Source organism: Spermophilus citellus, assembly GCF_964194105.1.
Source record: "Spermophilus citellus genome assembly, chromosome: 10".
NCBI lineage: Eukaryota > Metazoa > Chordata > Mammalia > Rodentia > Sciuridae > Spermophilus > Spermophilus citellus.
Genome location: NC_138197.1, coordinates 44,337,455 through 44,349,962, shown reverse-complemented (window position 1 = coordinate 44,349,962; position 12,508 = coordinate 44,337,455). Strand labels below are relative to the sequence as shown.

The window sequence follows — 12,508 nt, the reverse complement described above, 5'->3', positions numbered from 1 at the left end:
CTATGTGTTTTGATTAATGAGCATATGCCATTTATATTCAATGTTATCATTGAGATATGATTTTTATTCCATGTCATTTTGATTTATTTCTGGTTTTTAATTTGAATTAGTTTCTCCATTGATTCACTCTTCTTTTAGTGTAGTTTTTTTGCATTGGTAGTTTTCACCTTTATTTTTCCTTTCTTTTTCATGAAATATCTTAGTATGTTTTGCAGTGCAGGATTTCTAGTGAATACTTTTCACATTTTTTTTAATCTAGGAAAGTTTTTATTTCATCATCAATTCTGAAGCTTAATTTTGCTGGGTATAGCATTTTTGGCTCGCATCCACTCTTTTTCAGATCTTAGTATATATCATTCCAATACCTCCCAGCTCTGAACCTGTGTTGAGAAAACAACCGAGATCTGGATTGATTTTCCTCTAAATGTTAGCTGTCATTATTCTCTAGCGGCCTTTAAAATTGTATCATTTTTTCTGCATATTAGGCATTTTCATAATAATGTGCCTTGGTGTGGATCTGTTGTAATTTTGTATATTTGGAGTATTGTAAGCCTTCTATATTTGCTTTTCCATTTCATTCTTTAGGTTTGGGAAATTTTCTGATATTATTGCATCAAAAAGATTGTACCTTCCTTTTGTTTGTATCTCTGAACCTTCATCTAGCCCAATAAATCTTCAATTTGGTCTTTCAGGTTATCCTATATTTCTTGGAAGTTCTGTTCATGGTCACTTTACATCTTTTCTCCATGGTCAACTTTGCTTTCAAGATTATATGTTTTCATTGCCTGAAACTCTTGTCTTCCAAGTGATCTAATATGTTGGTGATGCTTTCGATTGAATTTTTAATTTGGTTTATTAATTCTTTCATTTTGAGGATTTTAAAAAATTTTTTTATTTATATATTACAGTGGAATGCATTATAATTCATATTGCACATATAGCGCATAATTTTTCATATCTCTGGTTGCATACAAAGTATATTCTCACCAATTTGTGTCTTCATGCATGTACTTTGGATAATAATGTCCATCACATTCCACCATCATTTCTAACACCATGCTCCTCCCTTTCCCTCCCACTCCTCTGCCATATCTTATATTCATCTATTTCTCCCATGATCCCCCTCCCTACTCCACTATGAATCAGCCTCCTTATATCAGAGAAAACATTTGGCATTTGGTATTTTGAGATTGGCTAACTTCAATTAGCATTGTATTCTCAAACTCCATCCATTTACCTGCAAATGCCATGATTTTATTCTCTTTTATTGCTTAGTAAAATTCCATTGTGTATATATGCCAAATTTTTGAGGATTTCTGCTTGTGTTTTTTCACCCAAATCTCTCTTTATTGAAGTGATCTTTTACTTCCCGTATTGTCTCTGATTTCATACCTTATACCTTCCTTTACTTTGCAGATCAGTTTAACTATGTACATTATAAACTCCTTCACTGACATTTCTTCCACTGTGGTGTCCATGGATTCTGTTATTGAAGTACATTGGTTTGTTTTTGGCAGTTTGTTCCCTTGCTTGTTCATGCTGCTTGTGTGTCTACCAATCCAACAGTATCTATGTGAGGCAGCAGAGTTTCTACCCTCTAGGCTTACAGGGTAGAAAGGTGTCTAGTACCTCACTTGCTGAGAAACTGCCTGCCTTCTTCCTTAGTTTCATACCATGAAGCATCCTGGAAAGCAACCTTCTGTACTCTGCCATCTTGAAAATCCTCAAGAAGCTCATAAATTATGAGAAAAATAGTTTTTTACCTAACATTTATTTAATGTTTTACACATACAGTTATGAAAAGATTTTATCATAAATATATTTTTCTCTGCTTTAATTAATAAATGAAATAACTTTTTAAAAAATTCCATTTTGGCTTTTATACATGCCTTTTTTGTTGCAGTATGAATTTTGACTAAATAATGTCCACATTGTCATATGAGCTATAACTCAGTTCTTTGACTAAATTACAATATCACTTTTAAGTTCTTTATTGTTGATTCATTGGAAACTTTTTTTATTGTTTTTTTAAAAATAAATGACAGTGGAATGCATTACAATTCTTATTACACATATTTACCACAAGTTTTCATATCTCATTTTGTATATAAAGTATGTTGACACCCAATTCAAGTCTTCATACATGTACTTTGGATAATGATGTTTATCACATTCCACCATCCTTGGTAATCCTCTGTCCCCTCCCTTTCTCTCCCACCCCTCTTCCCTATCTAGAATTCATCTATTCCTCCCATGCTCCCCCTCCCTACCCCACTATGAGTCAACTTCCTTATATCAGAGAAAACATTTGGCATTTGTTTTTTTTTTTTTTTTTTTTTGGATTGGCTAACTTCACTTATCATTATCTTCTCCAAAGTCATCCATTTACTTGCAAATACCATAATTTTATTCTCTTTTATTGCTAAGTAAAATCCATTGTGTATATATGCCACATTTTTTTAATCTATTCACTCACTTAAGGACATCTAGGTTAGCTCCACAGTTTAGCTATTGTGAATTGTGCTGCTATAAACATTGATGTGGCTGTGTCCTTGTAGTATGCTGTTTTTAAGTCCTTTGGGTGTAGACCAAGGAGAGGGATAGCTAGGTCAAATTGTGGTTCCTTTCCCAGCTTTCCAAGGAATCTCCATACTGATTAGAGACTCTGCATCTAATAGAAGAATAGGTAGGCCCTAATCTTCATGTGGGATTAGGCCCCAACTTCCTTAATATGACTCCTATAGCACAAGAATTAAAACCAAGAATCAATAAATGGAATGGGATCAAACTAAAAAGTTTCTTCTCAGCAAAAGAAACAATCTGTGAGGTGAACAGAGAACCTACATCCTGGAAGCAAATTTTTATCCCTCACACATCAGAGCACTTATCTCTAGGATATATAAAGAACTCAAAAAGCTAAGCACCAAAAAAAAAAAAAAAAATAACCTAATCAACAAATGGGCAAAGGACCTGAACAGACACTTCTCAGAAGAGGATATACAATCAATCAACAAATATATAAAAAAATGTTCAGCATCTCTAGCAATTAGAGAAATGCAAATCAAAACTCCTCTAAGACATCATCTCATTCCAGTCAGAATGGCAGCTATTATGAAGACAAACAACAATAAATGTTGGTGGGGATGTGGGGGAAAAGGTACACTCATACATTGCTGGTGGGACTGCAAATTGGTGCAGTCATTGGGAACTTTTTATAGAATCATTAGTTATAATCCTGGCATTCCTATAGCGATTTTGTGGTTCTTACCTGAACCAGCTGTGGGAGATATTCCAGTAGCTCATCATTCAAGAGGGTGTTTAATTGTTGAACTGCCACTTTACGAATTTCTTGATCTGGAAAACTAACACATAGTACACGTGTTTACAAAGACGGGCTAGGAAAAAACAGATGACACATGTCAGTAGAAACAGAGAAAGTATTCTACCCCCAGTGTATGGAGTAAAATAATAAACCCATCATAAATTAAAATGATCACTAGCAATAAGTGTGATTTTCCATATTCTAGACTCTCATGTAGACTATAATTGAAAGCCTTTTTGACTAGACTTAGAAAGGTGAATTTAAGTAAGATCCTTGCCAGCTCTCTATAAAATGTGGATTATTGGATATCTGAAATCTTTTCTGAAAAGAATGGAAATGTTTAAACTATTACCAGTTGGAGATCTGATAGTTTATATGCTTAAAAATAAGATCTAATATTTTAAAACTGACTTTAGCCAGCTCTTAATGAAAACCAGAAATCTAAAGTACTTTATAATACATAAATAAGCATAATATAATAAGGATAAAGCTTACTAGACTGTGAAGTTCTTGAAGTTAACTGTGCCCTATTCCTTTTTAGACTCTATATGACAATAGTAAGATTAGTCACATATTTATTAAACCAAATTTGTGAGGCATCTAACATTTGAAACCATATTCCAAAGACAATTTTATTTTAAAATGGACTCTTCAGATTGTTGCCATCTTGCTCCAGCAGAAATTAGATGCAATTATCTACCGACAGCTAAGTGCATGGAGATAACTTTGGTACCACGCTGCTTTGAGATGATCTTGACCTATGGCCTTGACATGATTAGATATAGCCAGGGCTTTGGTAAGAACAATTAATTTCACATGAACATGTTTTCAGAAAAAAATAGGCATAATTTAAAACTTCAAGAAACTGCTCTTAGTACTCATTTAAAAGCAAAGAAATGAATAAACAAATAAACAAAGCCCTAAACTGCTTTTGTAGGGAATTAACTGAAGGTTTTTCAACCAGTCAGGTGAAGACTCTGAAGATTAGCTCCCAGTAGTTTTGAAGTTAGAAAACTTTAAAGTCTCCAAGAAGCTGTACTTTTTAGGATATTAGGTTACTGAAGGATGAAATGAATACTATGCATCTATAGAGTTGAGTAAAAAAATGGTATTACTCAGTACCCCTCAACAGTCCTTGAGAGCAGTTTGAAATGTAATGCTAAATAGGGTATGCATTTTTTCTTCATTTAAACTGAGCATTTTAATTGCAACAAAAATTTCACTTCTAAGGTTAGTCACTCAAAACTCTTATTTCTGACCTGAAAATACTTTTCCAATACTAATTTTCTCCCTTTGAACATTCTAGCAATGAGCCCTAGTGAGAACTGTAGTCCAGACACATCTCATGAAGTACTGCTAAGGTCAGAAGGTCTCAGCATAACCTCATGCATGCACTGAGAGCAGAAGGGTGCAATAAAAATGCAAAGCTAGAAGAAGGTCAGCCTATTTTAGCACATTAAGACTTTAAATTCTTCCAACTAAATGCAATTGACTCTAATTTATTGCTCTCAATTACTAAACCATTTGTTTGAAGCTTGTGGACATCAAGGTCAGTTTGAGGACAGTTTGAAGCCTCAAAGGGAATAAGTTATTTGGTATATTTTGTTGCCAAAGTGATGACTTGTTAAGTCAGATTCTAGTCACTCTTGTTTTCTTGTGTGCCTATTTTATCTTATTGATACAGGTGACAAAAAAAGTAAAGGAAAATATAAAAGAAACATTACAACAGCAGCTTTGGTGAGCACTATACTTCTAATTATGTATTCACTAGAATGTAAACTAACATGGAAGCAGAAATTGTTTTGTCTGCTTTGTTCTTGATGTGTCCCCAATGCCTCCAAATTTGTGGGTGTCCTCTTTGTATTTGTTTAAAGACTAAACTGAACTCATTATCTTTCCATAAGACATTTCTACTACCAGGTTTCCTTCTTAATGTCTTTCTCCAATCATATAGTGATAAAATTTTATTTTATTTATTTTTTTATTGTTGGTCGTTCAAAACATTACATAGTTCTTAATATATCATATTTCACAATTTGATTCAAGTGGGTTATGAACTCCCATTTTTACCCCGTATACAGATTGCTGTATCACATCAGTTACACTTCCATTGATTTACATATTGCCATTCTAGTGTCTGATGTATTCTGCTGTCTATCCTATTCTCTACTATCCCCCCTCCCCTCCCCTCCCCTCCCCTCCCCTCTTCTCTCTCTACCCCCTCTATTGTAAATCATTTCTTCCACTTGTATTATTCTTCTCTTACCCCTCATTTCCTCTTATATGTAATTTTGTATAACCCTGAGGATCACCTTCCATTTCCATGCAATTTCCCTTCTCTCTCCCTTTCCCTACCACCTCTCAACCCTGTTTAATGTTAATCTTCTTCTCAAGCTCTTCGTCCCTACCCTGTCCTTGGTTACTCCCCTTATATCAAAGAAGTCATTTGGCATTTGTTTTTTAAGGATTGGCTAGCTTCACTTAGCATAATCTGCTCTAATGCCATCCATTTCCCTCCAAATTCTATGATTTTGTCATTTTTTAATGCAGAGTAATACTCCATTGTGTATAAATGCCACATTTTTTTATCCATTCATCTATTGAAGGGCATCTAGGTTGGTTCCACAATCTTGCTATCGTGAATTGTGCTGCTATGAACATCGATGTAGCAGTGTCCCTGTAGCATGCTCTTATTAGGTCTTTAGGGAATAGACCGAGAAGGGGAATAGCTGGGCCAAATGGTGGTTCCATTCCCAGCTTTCCAAGAAATCTCCATACTGCTTTCCAAATTGGCTGGACCAATTTGCAGTCCCACCAACAATGAACAAGTGTACCCTTTTCCCCGCATCCTCTCCAGCACTTGTTGTTGTTGTGATAAAATTTTAAAGGTGATATTTGGTTTCTCTTTTGCTCTCTTTATTAGATTTCCCCACTTTTATTTGGATGAAAATCTTTTCATCCCTCCAGTCAAAGCTCCAGCATCAATTTACCTGTGGTTGTTTTGGCCACTTTTCAGCCTCCTGTAGAGGTAATCACCTGTTCCCTAAGGAGTTCTATAAGAAGCCCATGGTTGGTGGCATGTTCCTTCATTTATGAGTCCCTTATTAAAGCACAGTTTAATAGAAGTTTGTGGAATTTCCTGTAGTTTCTTATTTTTATACTTAACTCAATTGCTAAGTTCAGTTGACTCTTCTATCTTAATGGTTTGAGTATCTGTGCTTACTTATAATTTCTTCTGCACATATTTGGTCTAGAACATAATTACCTCATACTTACATTTTTCATGGTGATATCTAAAGAATTTCCCAATTTGTTTGTAAATTCAATTCTTATAAAACATTAAATGATTTTCTATTTTCAGTGGACCTTTCTTATACTGCTAACATAGAATTAAAGGCTGGCTAAATATTCCAGGTATTTCTCCTACCATAATATTGGATGAACCAGTCTGTCTCATTTGCTATTATTTTTGCTCTGAAAAAGTCATGTGCATTCTCAGTAATGTCACCTCTTGTCTTAAAATTCTGGTCCTTCTTCAAGATGTGGATCAAATCCCACTGAAGGCAACTTTCCTTAATAATTACTTGTTCAAACTCCAAGAATATTGAGTGGTTGATTTCTCTTGGACACTTAAGATATGATAGTATATACATAAGGTATTATTATTTTATATATGTGTCCTCATTCCTCAACTAGTAAATAAATCAACTGAAGATTTAAGTGTGCTGCATCTTATTTTCTTATTTATGGGATATAGCACCATGGTATATATGAGGTAGGCAATTTAAAAAAATACAGCAGTCATGGTGATAATAATGATGAAAATTATACAATGGAGTCAGTTGTATTTCTTGCCTTTCTCTAAGGTAAATGACATTGGTTGCAATAGGCTTAATTCTGCCAATACCACTCATATCAATTCTGGAATTTCTTTTTAAGCAAAAGTATAAAAGAAAAATAAATCTGAAGGTAATAGAAATAAGTGTAATTTTTTTTTCAAAATTTTTAGAAAAAGGAGAACAACAACAACAAAAAAACTGGTAACACCTGTATAGTATAGTCCAGAAGGAAAATGATAAATTTGTACTAATATAGGCAAGTGCTGGGAAGGCTGATTTTACACTATAATGGAAAGGGATGTCTCATTTATTCCTCACTGTTGAAGTTCAGAAAGAAATTAGGACAGAAATTGAAACTAACTGCATGACACCCTGAGATGTAAACAAGGCCTAACTTGACATTAGAGCATACCCAAACATAACTTGCATTCGACCGTTTTAAGAAGAATTGAACATATTGAGAGAGATGCTTGCAGTGCTGGTGAAGTTCCTGGGACAGGACATTATTTGTAGATTGCTGGTAATATATGGTAGCATTTATTAAAGCAAAACAAACAAAACTCACAATGTGGTACTGGCTTGATCTGGAAATTTAACTTTAGGAAATATGTCTTAAGGATATAATAAGAGATGTGCATGAAGATTTGTGTATGCAAAAAGCTATTGAAAATAATATCCAAAAATAAAATATCTAAAAATAAGTAATTAAATATGCTACGGCCATGTGTTGGATTATATGATGTCATTAAACATAGTATTAGAATATTTAATGATATAAAATACTGTGAAATATTTATGCAGTATTGTACTGTTTTTGAAATAAATATGTGTACATTTCCCTATATGTTTAATAAAAGATGGAAAAGATTAACAAATACCAGCTATCTGAATGAAAGTTTCATAGATGATTTTCATTTCATTTTGTAAGCTTGTTTAAAAAGTTTTTCAAGCCTATTAAAAAGTATTTATTACTTATTTAAAGCCAGGCTTATCCAACTAATTAATAAAATATGTGAGTAATTGCAACTTCGTTACCGACCTAAAAAATGGTTCCAGGGCTGGGAATATAGCTAAGCAGTAGAGTGCTTGCCTAGCATGTGTGAGGCCCTGAGTTTAATCCCAGTAACCCCCCCCCCCAAAAAAAAAAAAAAAGAAAAAGTTTTCAAATCATATGCCCTTTTAGGAATGAATATCATTGTGTGAAAGAACAAGCTTCATATTTTTTAGTTGATTTAGAATATTCTTCCAACATAATAGGTCTCTGGAGAATTTATGTTTAACTGCCTTTTTAAAGCCCCTGAATTCAGGTATAGATCAATTGACAAATATGTTCCACAAATCCTGGCATTTCTTCCCTGTGATGTTGTGGGAAATTACTTAAGCATTCTTTTGGGATACAGTTGTTGGCATTTCACGCTCAGTAGCTTGCTCCTTATGGAGGTGAGGGTTACTCATATTAGTTCTCTGACTTTGGTGTGATATTTACAGACTGAAATGTCATATGTAACAGAAGACCTGAAACCTGATTTGAATTTCCTCAAGCCAGGTTATCGTGCTTCTCAATGACTTGATTTCCTTGAAAAATACACTGCTGCCAGTTACAACTAGGAGACACTCTTTAGCAATTCTCTTACCACTGGAACTACTAACTATTGTAGGAGTGACTTTGCGTCTGGGGAAGAAAAGAAGTACTGTTAGAAGATTCATAGGGCTGATATCAATTAAGTCTTTATTTACATTTCTAAGAAACTTGTTTATAATCAATCAGAAAATAGCTCATTTCAAATGTCATAAATGAAGAACTTGTTTGAGATATGAAAAAGACCAAGGTCAGTGAAATACTAATGTTATTAGGGAACAGATTGTGTTAGGTGAAAGAAATTTCCACTTATGAAATTTTTTGAATTTAGCTTAGGAAGAATTCACGAGAAACAATCACTTCTTCATCACTATCTAAATATTCATTTCATCAACTTCTCATTATCTAATGAAGTTTCCTAAATTTTTCTGAATAGGAGATCCAAGACAAAACATCACCCTAACCTACTACTCAGGATTTACTTGGCCCCTGAATTGAGCTCAGCAATTGACTTTCTAGGATCTACTAAAGAACAAGATCTCATAGTTAACATAAATAGAACTCTGAAAAGGTGAAGAAAATTAATTTCAAGATAAACATTTTTTTCAAAATAATTGAAATAAAATATCAGCACCATGGCTATCCAACAATGTCAACACAAGGTTTAGGGTCAAACAGAATTAAGTTGGAAATGGTAATGCCAATGTGTGCAGGAAAGGAAGAATACCAGGTGTTCAGGTAACTCTGGCTCAAAACGGAAGTAAAGACTGACCAGTGGTCAGGAACTGTTGCATAATATCAGTTCTCCAATTTTTGGTCTCAAGACACTTTCACACTTTAAAAGAATTATTGATAATTCCATGAAGAATTTTTGTTTGTATGAGTTATTCTCTATTAATAACTGTTATGGTTCAGATGAGAGGTGTCCCTCAGAAGCTCCTATGTAAGACAATGCAAGAAAGTTTAGAGATGAAATGATTGGGTTATAAGAGCCTTAACCTAATCAGTGTGTTATATCCTGATAGGGATTACCTGGATGCTAACTATAGGCAGGTAGGGTGTGGATGGAGGAGGTGGGTCAGTCATTGGAGGCAGGTCTTTGAGGTATATAATTTGTTCCTGGTGAGCATAGCTCTCTCTCTCTCTCTCTCTCTCTCTCTCTCTCTCTCTCTCTCTCTTTCTCTCTCTCTCTCTCTCTCTCCTTCCTGATTGTCATGTCCTTGGCTACTTTTCTCTGTCATACCCTTATGCCTTGATGTTTTGCTTCACATTGGGCCTTGAGTAATGGAACGAACTAGCTGTCTACTAACTGAAACCTCTATAACCTGAGACCCAAGTATACTTTTTCTTCTCTGTGTTGTTCCTATTAGGTCTTTGGGTCACAGCTGTGAAAAAGGTGACTAAAACATTAACTTTCATGAGAGAAATAAAACCAGGAAATGTAAGAAATATTAATGAATTTAAAATAACATTAATAAACATATTACATGTTAACATAAATACTATGCTCCTATGGAATTTGGAATATTTTAAAAACATTACTAGTTTAATGAAAAGAGTGATTTCTTTTTTATTTTGTATGATATTGTTTTCTATTTTGCATACCACTTCAATGTCTGGCATAAAAGAAGACAGTTGGGTTCTCTTATGTGCTTTACATTAAGTTTGCTGCAATATTGCAAGTCACGGTAACCTCTAGAAAACTCCATTCCACATTCCTAAGCAAATGAGAATGACAAAGGCAAATGACACCTTAGAATTATTACAAAAATATTTTTGGCCTTGTATCATCCCTGTAAATGTTTTAGAAATTTCATGTCTCACTTTGTAAACCTCTGATGTTGAACAAAGTTTTGCATTTGTTATTGCTGAGGGACCATAAGGGAAGGAATCAGCACCTGTGGTCTGTTTCTAAGACACAAGCATAGCACCCTGTGTCTTCCCTGAGTGCAAACTGACTTTGAAGTCATCTGAACAACATTTAGATTTGGAAATTGATGTTCCTTTTCTCTCATCTCCATATAGAAAAATTAGAGGATTCATGCAAACTTCAACAGGGGCAAGAGAGTCATGAAATGAAATTGCAACAAAAAATATATATTTTTTAACTTCTTACATTTGACTTTCTTTTGGTTCATTTTTATCCCTTTCTTATTTTCTCCCCATTTCATTGTTTTCCTCTTTTATTCCTCTTTTTTTTTCTAGTTTGAAAGCTGGTATAGGGACAATATCTTACTCAAAGAACATTCGAAGTGAAGGGTGAAAGCTAAATGTGATGTAACAAATGTCAACCTTCAAAAGAAAGCAACTTTGAGTAAACTGAAAAGCAAAGAAATCTGAGATCAAATTTAAGTGTAATGGAAAATGTCAGCCTTCAGAATACACAGCAAGAATTCATGCAGAATGGCATAAGGCTATTCACAGTTAAAAGCCCCCATGTCAGGTTAGAATTAGAAACCATCAGAAGTGCAGAACTGTTTCTCCAATAGGTTTTGAGTCTGATGACACACTCAGCATCAGCTTGGAAGAAAAATGTCAATATGAATATCTTTGCTCTGTTTCTAGTACTAAAAAGGATCAGATGTGACAGAAGAATAAGGAAAGGGGTGAATAAGGATTTTTTAAAGATGATTGTGAACCTTTAACTACTGAATAATTCATGTTCCTTCAAGGATTTTTGTGTGGTTACAGAATATTAGAACCCAAGGAAACTTGGAGACCTAGTTCAGTCTCCTCGTTCAGATGAACAATCTGAAACAGAGAGGTTAAGCATTTTTCCCAAAGCCATTCGATTGTGGCACTAAAACCAGAATCCAAATACCCAGAGTGAAATGGGCAAGTGGACTTTCTACAGTACCTTTAGCAAGACCTTTTGATATTTTGACTAGATATTAACATGTACACTTATATGAAATCAGAAGACTGGCTTGGGTATGTCATTTATTTGCTACATTGTGAGTGGATACACATAGACAATAAGCAATGTAATTTGTCTAACTGGATTGGAACATTGGCCCATTCATGAACCAAAAGAAATAATGAATCCCAGACCCAAGGTGACATAGAAACTGTGCAGAGGTATTTCCTAATGGATACCCCATAAACTTTCATATAGAAATTGGGAATTGATCATTTGGTTATCATATTAGTGGATGAAAATTACTTCTTACAATCAGAGAGTAGCCCTTGACTTTGTTCCTTTTATATGGTGACAAGCTTATTTCCAGACAAGCTTAAAAAGCCACTGACATAAGCAAGTGATATACTGAAATCATCATATAGATTTTGCATTTGGATGCATTAAGTATGACATTTAAAAGTAGCGTGACAGGCTAAAAAAGAATAAGAAATTTTGAGTTTAGATATCAAAGCTGTTCTATTCCTACATGATACTTTCTCTCTAAGTCTATTTATCTTTATCCTTAACTTAATTCCTATCTTTCAACCAGGGATGATTTTCAAATTGCAGTGCCTACATTTCTTCTTTGAATTATCACACCTGGAAATTTAGCCATTTCAGGCACAGCTCAAAGTCAACATATCCTACCCTCAACAATAAGATTTCTACTAAATTTATTTGTCATCTACTGTTCCCCATTTGTGGAATGTTTCTAATATTACCTATTTACGTAAAACAGAAATGTAGACCTAAACCTTAACTCTCCTTTCCACTGTCTTCCCTATTCAATCTTGTTCATAATACTCCTAAGTAGGTTTTTTCTTTTCTTTTTTGTTTGTTTTTGTTTGCTTGCTTTTTGTTTGTTCATT

General features: G+C 34.1%; 1 protein-coding gene across 2 annotated transcripts in view; it reads right to left on the bottom strand.

Moving 5' to 3' along the window:
* The window catches only part of PIK3C2G (phosphatidylinositol-4-phosphate 3-kinase catalytic subunit type 2 gamma), a gene marked incomplete at its 5' end in the record, with an annotated part of 348,977 nt that overhangs the window by 207,050 nt on the left and 129,419 nt on the right, over positions 1–12,508 (bottom strand). For both annotated transcript variants that reach the window (XM_081311198.1, XM_081311197.1), the window contains one exon: positions 3,269–3,362. In XM_081311198.1, coding sequence (XP_081167324.1) covers positions 3,269–3,362 — 94 coding nt within the window. The remainder of the gene's footprint in view (positions 1–3,268; positions 3,363–12,508) is intronic.